The sequence below is a fragment of the Ammodytes marinus genome (genome assembly GCF_949987685.1).
Source record: "Ammodytes marinus genome assembly, chromosome: 10".
Lineage (NCBI taxonomy): Eukaryota > Metazoa > Chordata > Actinopteri > Uranoscopiformes > Ammodytidae > Ammodytes > Ammodytes marinus.
In genome coordinates this window covers 31,873,231-31,890,730 of record NC_137214.1, presented here as the reverse complement: position 1 = coordinate 31,890,730, position 17,500 = coordinate 31,873,231, and the positions used below count along the sequence as shown (strand labels likewise).

General features: G+C 41.7%; 3 protein-coding genes across 11 annotated transcripts in view; 2 read left to right on the top strand and 1 right to left on the bottom strand.

The window, feature by feature from the left end:
- Positions 1 to 17,500, top strand: part of LOC307256516 (scavenger receptor cysteine-rich domain-containing protein DMBT1-like) — a 394,296-nt gene that overhangs the window by 305,254 nt on the left and 71,542 nt on the right. The gene's annotated exons all lie outside the window — the stretch shown is intronic.
- LOC307256524 (tripartite motif-containing protein 16-like) lies at positions 7,571 to 10,912 on the top strand (the record flags this gene model as incomplete). The annotated part of the gene is made up of 2 exons (XM_080035529.1): positions 7,571 to 8,526; positions 9,797 to 10,912. The coding sequence occupies 2 exons, from the start codon at positions 7,571 to 7,573 to the stop codon at positions 10,506 to 10,508; spliced, it is 1,668 nt and encodes a 555-aa protein (XP_079891655.1). The 3' UTR covers positions 10,509 to 10,912.
- LOC307256521 (F-BAR and double SH3 domains protein 1-like) overlaps positions 14,285 to 17,500 on the bottom strand; it is a gene marked incomplete at its 5' end in the record, with an annotated part of 18,929 nt that continues 15,713 nt past the window's right edge. Inside the window, 5 exons of the mRNA XM_080035526.1 lie at positions 14,285 to 14,420; positions 14,648 to 14,703; positions 15,337 to 15,478; positions 16,116 to 16,226; positions 16,668 to 16,762. Coding sequence (XP_079891652.1) covers positions 14,376 to 14,420; positions 14,648 to 14,703; positions 15,337 to 15,478; positions 16,116 to 16,226; positions 16,668 to 16,762 — 449 coding nt within the window. The 3' untranslated portion in view covers positions 14,285 to 14,375. The remainder of the gene's footprint in view (positions 14,421 to 14,647; positions 14,704 to 15,336; positions 15,479 to 16,115; positions 16,227 to 16,667; positions 16,763 to 17,500) is intronic.

Here is a 17,500-nt window from a genome sequence, read left to right as displayed (position 1 = left end):
TTAATAATTAAAGGTGCTCTGAGGACCTTTCAGTTTGTGTTCTAGCGCCCCCCTTTGGACAAAAGCGGTAGTGTTTTTACTACGCCAGCTGTTGTTCCTGGGTGAGCGTATATACCCATGACAAAGGCATTAAGAAAAACTATATAAAATAGTTTTCTTTGCACTGATGGTCTCGTTTGCTGTTACATGTAATTTATGATCATCAGAGGAAAAATTAGACTGATTCAGAAATATTTTAAAGTTCTAAAACTTTTTCTATGAACACAAAAGGCACCTTTAAAAAATAATATTTTTTACAATACTAACAAATGACATTGTTGATGTTTAGGTTGCGTAAGGAGTCTATTGGTGGCATCCCTCCCCACCACCACACAGTGCACAGCGGCACAGAGCCCGGCTCCTGCCACCTGTGTGCCCAGGGTCGGTCCAAGAAGGGCCGGAGACAGAGCCGCACGCCGCGATCCAAACTACGACCAGGGGAGCAGACTGTGTTCGCTGTGGGCAGGTAACAACACAGGAATAGACCACAGAGAGAGACAGAGAGAGAGAGACAGACAGATAGACAGATAGACGGATAGATAGATAGATAGATAGATAGATAGATAGATAGATAGATAGATAGATAGATAGATAGATAGATAGATAGACACACACACAAACACACACACAGACAGACAGCCAGACAGACAGACAGACATACAGACATAACCTCCCGCCCCTTTCCCTCCACCCCCCCCCCCCCCCCCCCACACACACACACACACGTGACACCACTAGCATACTGGGGATAGAGTAACTAAAGTATTCCCTCCTGACTTTATTATTATTCTCTTTCAGGTTCCGTGTCACCCACGCTGATAAGAAGCTCCGCGGAGGTCCAAACCAAATGGCCGGTTCAGGGGACCAGCTGGACGTATCCCAGGACAGCGAGGGGGAACGCAAGGAGGGCGGTTACAACCTCAGAAGCATGTTCAAGGACGTTAAACCGCCTTCTGAGAACACAAACGGGGTCCCACCGAATCCCGGCAAACGCAGGAAAAGTCTCACCATATTTGGGCTTAGGAGGGGCAGCGACCCTAGTGGAATTAAAGTGAAAGAAGGTACAGGAAGGGACGGTGGAGCAGGAGTCCGATTCGCTATTCATAAGCAACCTGTAGTGATTGAGGAAATGTTGCAAGCAGAAGACGTTGTTGAAAGTGATGCTAAACCGAGTATTAAACTTGAAGTAGAGCCCACGAAAAAGCAAACGCAAGGTTCTGGAAATGCTACGTCTTCCCAAAGTAAGGACCAAGACTCAAGAGGTGTTCCCAAGGATTCACCGAGTCCGAAATCTCGCACAAATCTTACGAAACCTTCCGCCGTTGTGAGCACAGCAACTTCTTCCGTGCCGAATTCTCTTCCGATTCCATCTCCTGCCACATCCAGAGAGAAAGCAAAACTAGAAGATAGGTTGGACGCTTACGATCCAGGGCCACTACAAACCTCTACACCGATCGCTCCAATCCATGGATCCATTCCAGGTTTTACCCCGACTACTCAATCCGAATCCTATTCCACCACACCTTGCCCAGTTACCCAAACCCCTCCCGGAACTCCCGATCTGCATCAACCAGGTTTTGGTGGTGCTGACCTAGCGTTAATAAGCTTAGGTTCATCCCCTCAATCCTTCCACTCAATCAAAACACCATCTTCGGTGTCTTTGTTAAAAAGTCCCACCTCACCTGGAATAGCGATCACACCAAGCCCCAAGATAGGTTCAAGATACACCCCATCGGATGCTGCGGAAAAATCGGATGTATCCCTCACACCTAGCCCCAGACTTAGTTCAAGAAATTCCCTGGCACTCACTCCTAGCCCCAAACTCCCATCAGGCCGAGCGGTGGCTAGTCAATCTCTCAATCCATCGCCATCCCCAGCCTTTGGAAGAAGTCCATTACAACTCAGAAGTCCCAAACTCGACACCATGCGACTTTCCCCGCAAACCCCCGATCAAATACCCTCCTTCGGAAATTCCCCTCGTCTGGCGTTGAAGTCGGAAAGTGTCACGTCAGTATCGTCCGCAAACAAAGGCGATATTATGATTTCAAGCCCGTTAACTCCAAAGGAACCAGAGCCAGAAGTAGCCAGAATAAGAGCCCCAGAGGCAAAGACTGAAATAAAACCGGTTGGGATTCTTAAAACCGCTAAAATTTCACCGATGGAGGGAGATTTTAAAGGGTTGGCCTTTTCCTCCCCAACTGATCAGCTTTCTAGAGACAGTTTGCAAGTGTCGCCTTCAAGTCCGATGTCCCCGTCTTCCCCAATAGGAGGCAGGATAACTAACGTAACAATCGTGAAAGCCAGCCCGGACAGCAAGCGAGAGTTTTCTGTGGTCACCATGATAGATGATGTGGAATCTTCTGCTACTAATGCAATAAAAGACCAGAAAGAAGGGACTACCGAACTTGGGAAATCGGAAAAAGAAGTCGCGATTAGTCCAACAGTTGGTCAGGGAGGGGAGGTACCTGGAAATCAAAGTGTGGAGGCTTCCGCAGCAGAGGTTGGCCCCCCAGTGGTGAGCCAAGAGAAGGATGATATGGTGGAGATGGAAGACATTAAGGACTGCAAAGTGACGGAAGATGAAGATGAGAAGTTGTAGGAGGGATTTGTAGAAGATGGAGGACTCAAGGGCAGTCCCGAAAAAAACATTATACAGGCTTCAAATACTCATTGGTTTTTCACGAAAAAGTATTCCAATTCCCGTTAAAAAAACACAAAAATTGATAAAAACACAGTTAAAAAATAAATAAAAATGTAATCCAAATGTTACAGTAGCTATGAGGAACTTTCAGTGTTTGTAGATTTGTGTCTAGCGCCTCCTTTGGACAAAAGCGTAAGTGTTTTTACGACACAAGAGCCTGCTGTCCTAAAGATCTTTGCTAGCTTCCAAATACTGCATTGAGCCTCGAGTGCTAACCGTACCAACTAATATTTAAATACAGCCCCGGAAATAATGAAGAGACCAGTCTGGATTTTTCTTAAATCCTAATGTCTACATTGCTTATTGAAAATGCTCTAAATGACAATATTTTTATTGTGAATTAGGTAGAAATGTTGTCAGTAGTTTATATTATCAATTCAAAATGTTCATTTTACTCAAACATTTGCCTCTAAAGAGTTAAATACAAGAGACTGAAAATTTTGAGAGGTCTCTTAATTTTTTCCCGAAGCTGTATTTGAGTAATTCGGGGCAAGCCCTAGTGGGGTCTCATATCGGAAACTGTCCTCTGGAAATCCAAGGAAAGAAGTGGAGAGTGTCACCACACAGCGGACTATCGGAAAGGAAATATAGTAATAATATTCAATTCAAGAACTTATGAAAACACCTTCAATCATTTAACCACAGCAGCAGGACTGGACTGGCTGGTTGACTTATGTAAAATCATCTTTCGCTGCTACATTTAAAGGTTGATTCAATGGATGTTGCATGTTTAACGCTTACACAAAAAATCACATTTACTTTATATCATTGCTAAGCTTTTGTGTTTTAGATTTCTGAATGTTTTGTTCGACTTTTACAGGCATTGGTGCTACGGCGTATTAGGGCCACTTTGAAAAAAATAAATTAAAGAAAATAAATTTACAAACGAGGCTGGCGAACGAGTTTAAGTTTCAGAAATTAAAGCTTGGGTATATGATTTCTGATTGGTCAAAGTGAACATGAGCGGTACGCTTTGACCAATCAGAGCGTGGCTCCGATTCTCCATTCTTATTAGCTGTTGGGACTGTCCATTCACTTTGGCACCGATGTTGTTAGTATGTAGAGCGTGTCAGGGAGGGACCATAGGGGAGGGACCAAAGAGAACAAGTGGAGCGGGTGAGGTATTTGGATTCGAATCTCTATCCCAACTGCTATTTTCTCCCCAAATACTCCACCCCAGCTTTAAGTTCGATATTCTGCAAGAAAAAAACTCAAAATGTTTGACATTAAAGTTATAGATAAAAGTTGTACATTAATTAGAAAGAAACTCTGAAAAATAGTATAGCAAAGTATAGTCATCACAAGAAGAAATTCATCGTATTATCATAAGAGCATTTACATTCATTCCAGGACTTTATTTGACAACTTTCCCCTTATGAGAGTGCAACCTTTTTCTAAAATATTTCCTCCTCTTTTTTAAGTCTTAAGATTTTTTTCTTTTTATTAGGGGCTCCAATACGTTGCCATGCAGAACTCCATATCCACAAAACAAAGACAAACACTTTACATTCGTATTAAAGCCTCTGGAAACTTGTTAAATAAAATAGTAAAAATCCAGATGATATCATAGTTGGGTATGTTAAAAAAAATCGGATTTTAATTTTTTTCTTCATACATAAATATTATAAAACTTAATTTCGCTTCATCTAAATCAAATTTCTGCAAAGTTGATCAAACTTTAATGATCTTAAATTTGGATTGTACAATATGCATAACTATTTTCAAATGCTTACTATCATGCAACTAACATTGAAAAAACATTGAAAAAATAATTACATAGTTAGAAGATTTGTTGAATTTGGGTTTTTTAGATATATGGATTTTTTTGTCTTTACATCAGGGGCCCCAATACGCTGCCATGCTGAACTCCGTAGCCTCAAAGATAAAGATTCACTTTTTTTTTTACATTACTATTAAATCATGCAGGACAATTCTTAAAGGGTCTCAAAAACCAAAATGAATCAATAACAATCAATGTCTTCCATATAGTTTCGTGCAGATATTTTGGGTTTGGGTTTTTTACTTATATGGGACCAGTTATAATAAGTACAGTTTGGTCACTATTTTGCTTCTGTGTGTTGTAGAGGAAAATAGTTTGTTATAAAAGCAAAAAATCAGCTGCTACTGAGTGACTCGAAACTGATGAAATGTAAAAAATTATTCATTGATCTTCTGTGAGCACTACATAACAAAACCTTTCAGATCTGATCATAAAAGCGATTGATCGAATCATATTTAATGTATTCATCTTGTTCGAGCAGGGCCTGGACTATATATGTACAGTACAGCGTTATATACACACATGTAAATATGCAAATGTATCATAATTTACTCCAATGAAATAAAAATTACAGAACTATGCTTTTCAAACCTGTGTGAGTGTGTGATTATTGTGTCATAGTCTCATTTTTGCAATTAGAAAATATAAATGTAATGTATATATGCATATAATTTTTCTTATACACAGATATTCAGAATAATGCCTAGGCAGTGCATGTTTATTAATGAATGGCGTTGGAACGACAAATATAACACATGGCTTATTAGAGAGAAATTAAAAGATTCATTTTTGAGCCATATGATTGCGAAACAGGCCGACCTACTTTTTGCTACTTAAAGCTGGGGTATATGATTTCTGATTGGTCAAAGTTAACATGAGCTGTACACTTTGACCAATCAGAGCGAGGCTCTGATTCACCGTTCTTATTGGCTGTTGGGACTGTCCATTCACTTTGGCACGACTTTGTTGGTGTAGAGCAGGGGTGTCCAAACTTTTTTCACTGAGGGCCACATACAGAAAAATCTACGAAGGGCCGGGCCACTTTGCAAAAATAACACATTTATCAGGACATGTAGCTGCTCTGATGTTTAGTTTCATAGTGTCTTCGTAAATTGTAATCCTTCTTCACGGTAACACTTTCCTTGCACATTAAACAGACACATTTCCCCTCTTGCTTATATGCCAATGATACATCCAGTGTTTTCTGCCTTTGCGTCCAATATCCAGCAGGGTGAAAATAGTATCCAGCCGAGGTCTCGACCCTCCTAGGGGGGTCCGGGGGTATGCCCCCCCGGGAGATTTTTTTACGTTTTTAAAGTGAAATGCATGAATCTGGTGCACTTTGAGAGGGAAATTAAGTTTTAAGTATTAATTTTGTATGAAAAAAAAATGGAGACACTGTGTCAGATGAATTAGAAGCTATTGGAGAAGGACATAGATTTTCCATAATAATATTAATTTAAAATAAAATATTATGCAGGGTCCTCTGGGATGGGCTCTTTTTCTTTTATGGGACATATTTCTCTGTAATATAATGAGTGCATTTAAATTATTTAAAAATTAAAAGCGTCATATTACATTATATTTTTAAAATGTGCCACAGGCCAATCAATCAGTGTTTGACACCCCTGCACTAGTGGGTTAACTAAGAAATGCAAAAAAAAAAAAAAAAAAAAATTTTTTTTTTTTTTTTTTTTAAAGGGCCATATTACATTATATTCTTAAAATCGGCCGCGGGCCAATAAAAAGCGGGCCGCGGGCCGCAGTTGGCCCGCGGGCCGTAGTTTGGACACCCCTGGTGTAGAGCGTGTCAGGGAGGGACCAAAGAGAACAAGTGAAGCGAATTCGAATCTCTATCCCAACTGCCATTTTCTCCCCAAATCCTCCATCCCAGCTTAAAATAATGTTATGGAATTTTATGAAAATGTCATAAAAAAAGTTTTGAAAATTATTTTTTTGTTTTCTTTTTGTTTGCTGTTAGTGCCCAAAAGAAAACCCAAAGAGAACTGTGTAAATCACCAACTAGTGCTTAGGGACAGAGCAATGCCACAGTAGAGACAATGAGTCAGATCATAACAATGGCAGCCAGGGCTAAATATAGACCTCGCAGAACCGGTCCTCGTGGTGAGTAGCAAGTGCCTTTCACACACACACACACACACACACACACACACACACACACACACACACACACACACACACACACACACACACACACACACACACACACACACACACACACACACACACACACACACAGTGAGCCGCTCCTTATCAAACTATTCACCTGTTCCCTCCCTCCACACCTGTACAGGTATGAGGACGGGCGTGAACTACTTTGTGTCAAACGAATCAACTTCATTCAGTTCAGAGATGGGCGTGAACATCCTGGAGTGAGTCACAGTATCAACGTCATTCAGTTCAGTCGGTCGACAAGAACAGACGGAGAAGAGATTTGTCTTCATTTGAGGCACAGAGATTGTTTCTGTTCAGAGGAATTTAACATACTTTTACACTGAGAGTTGAAATGGCGCAATAAGGAATTCAACTGGACCGTGAAACCATCTCTTGTTTGACTGGCCTTCACATGGAAACACTGCTGAGATTGGTAAAATCAAACTGACTGAAGACATGAAAGGTGAGGCGCTGTAGAACACACACACACACACACACACACACACACACACACACACACACACACACACACACACACACACACAGGGTGTTATCTGATATACTTGCAGTAAAAAAACTAATCTTTGTAGAATGCAGTAAACCCTTCAGTCTTCCTCCTGCTCTCAAACGCAGTGAGCCGCACCTTTAAACTATTCACCTGTTCCCTCCCTCCACACCTGTACAGGTATGAGGACGAAGGTTAACATCCTGGAGTGAGTCACAGTAAACAGCTTTGTGTCAAACGCAGAAACTAATCAACGTCATTCAGTTCAGTCGGTCGACAGGAACAGACGGAGAAGAGATTTGTCTTTGTTTGAGGCACAGAGATCGTTTCTGCTCAGAGGAATTAAAACTGTTTTACACTGAGAGATAAAATGGCTCAACAAGGAATTCAACTGGACCGGGATATCATCTCTTGTTCGATCTGTCTGGATCTACTGAAGGATCCGGTGGCTCTTAACTGTGGACACAACTACTGTATGGACTGTATTAGAACCCACTGGGACACACAGAGAGAGAGACACATCTACAGCTGCCCTCAGTGCAGGAAGGTCTTTGTCCAGAGGCCTGAGTTGGTGATAAACACCATGTTATCAGAGTTAGTGGAGAAACTGAAGAAGACTGGACTCCAAGCTGCTCCTGCTGATCACTGCTATGCCGGACCTGAACATGTGGCCTGTGATTTCTGCACTGGGAGAAAACTGAAAGCCCTCAAGTCCTGTCTGGTGTGTCTGGCCTCTTACTGTGAGAAACACCTCCAGCCTCATTATGATTCACCTACATTTAAGAAACACAAGCTGGTGGAGCCCTCCGAGAAGCTCCAGGAGAACCTCTGCTCTCGTCATGATGAGGTGATGAAGATTTTCTGCCGTACTGATCAGCAGTGTATCTGTATTCTGTGTTCAATGGACGAACACAAAGGCCACGACACAGTGTCAGCTGCAGCAGAACGCACTGAGAGGCAGAAAGAGCTGGAGGGGAGTCGACTAAACATCCAGCAGAGAATCACAGACGTAGAGAAAGATGTGAAGGTTCTTCAACAGGAGGTGGAGGCTATCAACGGCTCTGCTGATAAAGCAGTGGAGCACAGTGAGAAGACCTTCGCCGAGCTGATCCGTCTCATCCAGAAAACAAGCTCTGATGTGAAGCAGCAGCTCAGATCCAAACAGCAAGCTGAAGTGAGTCGAGTCAGAGATCTTCAGGAGAAGCTGGAGCAGGAGATCGCTGAGCTGAAGAGGAGAGACGCTGAGCTGAAGACGCTGTCACACACAGAGGATCACAACCAGTTTCTACACGACTACCGCTCACTGTCTGCACTCAGTGAATCTACATCCAGCATCAACATCCGTCCTCTGAGATACTTTGAGGACGTGACAGCGGCTGTGTCAGAAGCCAGAGAGAAGCTACAGGACGTCCTGAGAGAGACAGGGACAAACATCTCACGGTTACCCCGGAATCCCACGGACACCAAGCGCAATGTCTCACGGTTTTCCACTGAGAGCCAAAATCCGTCATCAACACACACCTCCGTGATCAACATGCTGGAGTCACAATACAGAGATGCACAGGTTCCAACAGTGGACAGCAGCAGTGGAGCAGAGAGACGGCGCAGCAGACTGAGAGGGAGATGGACAAACATCTCACTGACAGAGACTCAAGTGGATGTTTCACTGCCACAACCAGAGCCCAAGACCAGAGCTGACTTCTTAAAATATTCACATGAAATCACAATGGATCCAAACACAGCAAGCACATTGCTGTTATTATCTAAGGGGAACAGGAAAGCAACAGTCATGAGCGAAGAACAGTCTTATTCTTGTCACACAGACAGATTCACTCATTGTATTCAGGTCCTGAGTACAGAGAGTCTGACTGGATGTTGTTACTTGGAGGTGGATTGGAGAGGGAATGGAATTTGTTTCGCAGTCGCATACAAGAACATCAGCAGAGCAGGCGAGGAAAGTTTATTTGGATATAATGACAAATCTTGGGCGTTAAATTGTGAGAGAAACTTGTCTGTCTTTTCATACAACAGTGTCAGTACTCCCGTCTCAGGTCCTCAGTCCTCCAGAATAGGAGTGTACCTGGATCACAGTGCAGGTGTTCTGTCCTTCTACAGCGTCTCTAGAACCAAGATCATGACTCTCCTCCACAGAGTCCAGACCACATTCACTCAGCCGCTCTATGCTGGACTTCGGATTCACTGGAGTAGTGGAGCCTCTGCTGAGTTAATTAAAATGAAATAGTCTGAGGACGTTTAAGGTGAGACAATGTTTTCGCTTGCACTGGCCAATTTAGAAATGTTGTTTATTTAGCTCCCATGGCATGTCTTGTTTCATGTAAATCAAAGGTCCAAAATGTACATTCAGGTCTGTTTGTGTCTGTATATTTCTCCTTTACAATCTTTAACGGCCATCATCTCAAAGCACTTACATTAACTAAACTTTCCATAATAATTCTCAGCACTATTCTGAAGGTTATTGCTGAAGGATGTTAGCCTGGCATTCCGAGACCTGCCACTAGGCGCTGGCAAATAAAATTTCACTCACAGAGGATCACTACCAGTTTCTACACGACTACCGCTCACTGTCTGCACTCAGTGAATCTACATCCAGCATCAACATCCGTCCTCTGAGATACTTTGAGGACGTGACAGCGGCTGTGTCAGAAGCCAGAGAGAAGCTACAGGACGTCCTGAGAGAGACATGGACAAACATCTCACCGGTAAAGACTGATGTGGATGTTTCACTGCCTCAACCAGAGCCCAAGACCAGAGCTGACTTCTTAAGATACTCACGTGAAATCACATTGGATCTGAACACAGCATACGAACATCTGTTATTATCTGATGGGAACAGGAAAGCAACATGCAGCAGCATGCGTCAACAGTCTTGTTCTAGTTACACAGACAGGTTCTATATGTTTAATCAGGTCCTGAGTAAAGAGGGTCTGACTGGGTGCTGTTACTGGGAGGTGGAGTGGAGAGATGGAGTTCGTGTAGCAGTCGCATACAAGAATATCAGCAGAGTAGGGCATGAAAGTTTATTTGGATACAATGACAAATCTTGGGCATTAGTTTGTGACAAAAACAATCATAACTTTGTGTACAACAAAGTCGAAACTCCTCTCTATGGTCCCAAGTCCCACAGAATAGGAGTGTACCTGGATCACAGTGCAGGTGTTCTGTCCTTCTACAGCGTCTCTGAAACCAAGATCATGACTCTCCTCCACAGACACCTGACCACATTCACTCAGCCGCTCTATGCTGGAGTTCTGATATTCTATACTGCTGAGTTCTGTAAAATCAAATAGTCTGCAGCTGCTCTATGCTGGAGTTGAAATTTACGGGCTTTTACATGATGCCACTGCTGAGTTCAGTAAAATGAAATAATCTAAAACTTGTCTGTTTGCATCTTTATACTTCTCCTGTACAACCTATAAGTAAGTAAGTAAGTAAGCTTTATTTATATAGCGCCCTTCACAGACCAGGGTCACAAGGCGCTTCACAATACACATTTTTTATACATACACTCAAACACCGATGGCAGTAGCTGCCAAGCAAGGCGCTGTCTGAACCATCGGGAGCAATTTGGGGTTCAGTGTCTTGGCCAGGGACACTTCGACATGTGGGTAGGCGGGGAATCGAACCTCCGACCCTGCACTCCAGAGGCAGACTCCCTACCCACTTCGCCACTGCCGCCCCGATAACAGACATTATCTCCACGTTAGTTTTGTTTTTAATACGATTTTGTTCATATGTCGTTAATTGTCTTATTAATGGTATATTATATTCTTAAAAACATGTTAAAAATTAATTTTAAAGAACTGTACATAGTGTTTCTTTTGATTTATAAAATAAAAAGCTGTGTTCAAAATTGTTTCTGTAAAAACCTTGGACACTAATATCTTGCAAATAATGAAATAAAGATTTTCACTTTATCCAATATATTGATTTGTATTAATCCTTCTTACGCTTTTCTGGCGACATGGTACGGGGGTAACAGATCTAGCAGGGGACCGCAGACTTCTCTTTCCCGGGCCACATTGACCAGCTCTTACTGGGGGATCCTGAGGTGTTGACAGGTCATTGTGGCGCTCAGGGGGCATCCTTACCAGATGCCTGAACCACCTCAACTGGCCCCAAGATCCTCACAAATGACTGCGCTCATCACCTTATCTCTAAGGGACATGCCAGCCACCCCCCTGAGAAAACCCATTTTAGCCACATGTACCTGCGATCTAGGTCTTTCTGTCATGACCCAGCCTTCATGACCATAGGTGAGGGTGGGAGATCCAGAGCTTTGATATATGTGCAAGTTTGTGATAATAATGAAAAGAATATTTGCGGCGTTGCTGTGGTGGGGCGGGGGTTGCAGTTTGGAGTGCTGAAGATCTCATCACTGCTGTTTGTGGATAATGTGTTCCTGATGACATCATCCACATGGAGGCTTCATGCTTACCTGTTGAAAGGTCCAATCTGATAGCTAAGGCTCTGCCTCAGAGTGCCTTTGTTGCAGTGGTCGTGGGTTCAAATCAGACCTGTGGACCTTTACTGCATGTCATCCCCCCTCTCTCTCTGTCTCCCCATTTCAACTCTGTGCTATCTAATAAAGCTTGAAAATGCCAAAAAAAAAATCTTTATAAAAAAAAAATATTACTCTATTCTCCTGCTTTGTCTCGCCTTAAAACTTTTAACTTTGCTTAAACATTCACACTGTGTGTTGTAGATGACACACCCTGTCTCTGACATCAAACTAATCTTTATGGAATGCAGTAAAGCCCGTAAACCCTTCAGTCTTCCTCCTGCTCTTAACCGCAGTGAGCCGCTCCTTATCAAACTATTCACCTGTTCCCTCCCTCCACACCTGTACAGGTATGAGAACGGGCGGGAACTACTTTGTGTCAAACTAATGAATGTCATTCATACTAGCACTAGACTTGGTTCTTCTCATGGGTAGGCTAAACCTAACTGTGCTAACAGGCTATACGTCATCATTGTTTACAAACAGACAGAGGGCGAGGCGTATCTGGCTTCGCTTCCGGACAGGGGGTGGGGGCAGCTCAAAGATTGTAGGGGAAGGTGGGGTGATTTGTGCAACTTTTTACTCAAAGTGATTTTAAAGTGAGGCCTTGACAGTTATGTCTCCAACTCAAATATGTACATATATTTCAGGATGTTGTGCATCCCTGGCAATAAAAACTTTGGATCTGGAATAAACTGTTTAAGAAATATAGCTTTCGGAAAAAAAGTTGTCTTGACGCACAAATCACCCCACTACGTGGGGTGATTTGTGCGTCATTGTGTCACAATGACAAAGTCACCATCATCATCTTTCTGGCCATCTGAACTCTCATCAGTGGTGTCGTTAAGTGGAATTGAGATGTCACTCTCTTCTGAGCTACTGTAGACAATCACTTTCTTTTGGTGACCAGCGTATACAGCCATGCCACTGGCACAACTCTCAGAAATGTACTTTGCACTAGTTGCTCCGTGCTTGTGGAACCAACTGCCACCTGACAAATGTGATTCCCCCTACATTTCTGCCTTTAAATCAAGGCTCAAAACCCATATGTACACTTTGGTGTTTCCTCCCCATTAACTATCTTACCTCTGCACTACTATCTGTGTTTATGTGGATGTATGGGCTTTACGTCTTTTATTTTGGTTATTGTTATTGTACCTTCATTGTTTACCTACTGAATGCACTATGTACAGCACTTTGGACAGTGCAAACTGTCATAAATGTGCTTTTATAAATACATTTTACTTACTTACTTACTTATAACTCACCCAGGCCCTTGCGCACAAATCACCCCATCCCCAGAATTTTGGATAATAGGCATGATGCAGCAATTTAGGGTTGACATTGTGCTAACTATATAGACTCAAAGTGTAGCATACCAAAGCACTAAAACATGTGTCAAATGTTTTCAAACGTGTCTATAATTGTTCAGACACAATAATCAAAAAACCTTGATCATGGAAATTTTACTTTGAAAGGCAAAACACAGTTTTTTGAGCTTAAATGTGCTTATATCTTATTCCTTGTGTCTCCCTTCTTTACAGGATGAGTCAAATGGATGGCTCTTCTTAAATATGTGGTCACATTTCCAATTTCTTCCACGGTTTTCTAGAAACAAGGGGTTTTGCAACTTCCAAAACGCACAAATCACCCCACCTTCCCCTATATTTACGAGGGGAGCTGCAGCTCTTTTTAAAAAATAGGCCATTGTGAGATTATCTGAACATCAGCATAGTACAATAAATTATCTGAAAGTTTTTTTCAGCAAACAATTGAAGAAAAACGTATTAGGGACCACTAAGACCATATAACATGGTGTATAATAGAACCGAAAAGTGTATAATATGGGAGCTTTAATGTCTTGAGGTGTTTTTTTCAAACAGAGTTGTTAGCCACTCATTAAAAGACACAGACATTTACAAAGAAATATTTATTCATGACATAGTGTTAAATATTTATCTACGTAGTTAGGAATGAAGTATTTCTTACTGTTTTATGCATTTACATACTGTGCCGCTTTCTTTTTAACCTGCATATATATATATAGCTAACATAGGAACAACACTAAACATTGATACATTTTTCACAAATTATTAGCAGTTGTTAAGTATAAGTTAATAGGATTTTTCTGAAAAAGATTTACAGTTTTTCAGTCTCGTCAAACTCCGGTGGTGTAGTGGATAGAGCGCAGCGCGTACCATATTGGCTCCGGCCTTTGTTGCAGTGGTCGCGGGTTCGAATCCGACCTGTGGACCTTTACTGCAGGTCATCCCCCCTCTCTCTCTCTCTCTCTCTCTCTCTCTCTGTCTCCACATTTCAACTCTGTACTGTCTAATAAAAGCTTGAAAATGCCAAAAAATGATCTTTAATAAAATAAAATAAAATGAAAAAATAAAAACTCCACAAATCTCTTCCAAAAGGTAAGCACTGTAAGAAAAAATATTTTTACGAGCTCCAAGTTTTCACAATAATGTGCAGAATTTAAATGTATTTATATAAGATGAAGAACAACTGTAATACCTGCTGTAATATGTCTTATTATGAATAATAAAACCTAAAAAAATGCCAATAAAACACTAAACGTTAACAGTTAAATGCCGTTTTAATCATTTTGGTGGTGACAGCTGATGAGATCCTGTGATTCCGGTGTTTTGTCTCAAAGTTGAGCTGAAGGCTTCGGAGGAGGAGGAGGCGCTCGACACTAAAAACAACAGAGATTTTGATTATTAATTTTTATTTTTTTCATCCTTCATATTTGGATATTTCTTTTAAAAGAACACAAACACACAACTGAAGAAGCGAACACACAAACAAAAGAAAAATCTAAATAAACAACTAACAGCCTGCTTTGCCAATCGTCTTAATTTGTTGTTAAAGGTTGTTTTTCTCATGAATATAGTCATGAAAACAAATAAAATAGTCACATACCGGTCTGATTCGGGCGCTGGAAAAATCTGGAGAAATGCTGCTGCTGCCTTCAGCTTCTGATGGGGAAGAAAGAGACAAATGTTAGTCAATGATTCAATACAGGCAAATACACTTTACATTGCCTTTAATTTAGTTGATGGTTTACATTTATGATTTTTTTTTTAGATACTTTATTAGACAGTGTGTAAAGACAGAGATGAAATGTGTCAGAGAGGGGAATGACATGCAGAGAACGACCAGGGCTGGATTCTAACCCGGGTCTGCTGTGAAGAGGACAGACAGACAGACAGACAGACAGACAGACAGACAGAGAGGGGAATGACATGCAGAGAACGACCCGGGCTGGATTCTAACCCGGGTCTGCTGTGAAGAGGACAGACAGACAGACAGACAGACAGACAGACAGATGGAGAGGGGAATGACATGCAGAGAACGACCCGGGCTGGATTCTAACCCGGGTCTGCTGTGAAGAGGACTGAGACTCACTTCATCACTACACCCCCATAAAACTGATTCCAAGTCGGATTAGATTTCACAGTTTTAACCAGTGGTAAATTTGACTATGAGCAGCATTCCACTGTATTCGCAGAGTAGGATGTCAGATAATTTGGACTTCCCAGTTTTCTGGACCCCAGCAATGGCACCGTTACAAATGATAAAGGCCGATAAAGAGACAAAAACTCACTCACCATTTGTTGTGTCGTCTGCCAGCCTTGGAGAAAAGACCTGTTGTTTATCCTCCACACAGCTAGGGGGCGTAGTGGCACTGAGAGCTGAACTACGGCCGGGGTTAGAAGGAATTGGGATTGGAGGGGTTGATGATGAAAGAGGCTGCAAGGGAAAAAAAGAAAAAAGTATAAGATAATTTTTTTGGGCATTTTCTTTGCTTTTATTAGACAGTGTGTTGAGACAGAGATGAAATGTGTCAGAGAGGGGAATGACATGCAGAGAACGACCCGGGCTGGATTCTAACCCGGGTCTGCTGTGAAGAGGACAGACAGACAGACAGACAGACAGACAGACAGACAGACAGACAGAGAGGGGAATGACATGCAGAGAACGACCCGGGCTGGATTCTAACCCGGGTCTGCTGTGAAGAGGACAGACAGACAGACAGACAGACAGACAGACAGACAGACAGACAGATAGAGAGGGGAATGACATGCAGAGAACGACCCGTTTAGGAATCATAGACTCACTATCCATTGTCACCTCTTCCCTATTTTCATGTTTTATTTGTGCTTCTCTTTTCATACTGTTGTGAATTTGTGAATAAAGAATAAAAAAAATTAAAAAAGTCCTCTATCTCTTATATCCTCCTCCTCTTCCTCATATTCTTCATAAAAATAAAAAATAAAAAATATAAAATTAAAATTAAAATTAAAATTAAAATTAAAATTAAAATTAAAATTAAAATTAAAATTAAAATTAAAATTAAAATTAAAATTAAAATAAACTAATTCTTCACCTCCATCTCGTCCTCCTCCTCCTCCTCTTCTTCATGGACCAACTGAACAACCAGCGACGGGAAAACACCGACGCGTCCGTTCAGCTCTCCCTCCCAGAAACCGTCGTCCACCTGCAATGCAAAACATTTAAATAATTTTTTTATTTTTTTTAAATATTATATTTGGGCTTTGGGCTTTTCTTTAAAACAACCTGATTCAATAATAAAATGTTTTGTTTTTCACAGAAGGAATACAGGAAGAAAAAAATAAATAATAATACGATGATGAAAGCAAAAAACGGCTAGTTTCATAAAAACAACTGCGGTATCCGAGTCTTTAAAAAAAAAAAAAAAAAAAAAGTAAAGGAAGCACAGACACACACACACACACACACACACACACACACACACACACACACACACACACACACACACACACAGTAAGGGAAGCACACACACACACACACACACACACACACACACACACACACACACACACACACACACACACACACACACACACACACACACACACACACACACACACACACACAGTAAGGGAAGCACACACACCTCTCCGTGTCGGCAGCGTATGAGGTGTATTAGCGCCCCCTCCTGGAAGGACAGCTCCTCTGCACTCTGGGCCTGGTAGGAGTACAGAGCCCGGGCTGAAACACACACAATGAATCAAGTCAAACATCTTCACCTCAATACCATTATTAACACAATATGGGGCGACTGTGGCTCAGGTGGTAGAGCGGGTCGGCTGATGATCAAAGGGTTGGAGGTTCGATCCCCGCCCTGCCATCTGTGTCATAGTTGTTGTGTCCTTGGGCAAGACACTTCACCCACCTTGCCTCGTGTGAATGTCGATAGTTAGCCTGCTGCTATCGGTGAATGAATGTGTGTGTGAATGGTAACGTGGGAAAGGAAAACAGGTCTCCCTTGTAAAAGAGTCTCCGGTCTCAATGGGATTTACCTGTATAAATAAAGGTTAAAAAATATATATATATACATTATCACCTTATTACCAATCAATTGAAACACACACAAAAGCATTCCCTGTGTTCCAAATCACTTTATTATTTTTTTTGACTACACTTAATACTAAAGTACAGAAGAGTTTTAGGGCCAGAGGAGAGAAAAATAAAATCAGATAAGGAAGATTTTTTTTCATTATGTTGAGAAATGTCAAGAATAAAGAGGAATTCTCCAAAATGCTATTGGAGTTAGTGGGGCATTTATGTATTTTCAGCATAGGCCTACTACAATTGACGTGCATGTATTGGGACATCTTAAATGTTTTTCTGGCATACTAAATAGTAGGGAAGTATGGGGATTGGAACGCAGGGAATGATTCAAGTCCAACAGCATTATTATCACACTGTTAACACGACATCTTCACC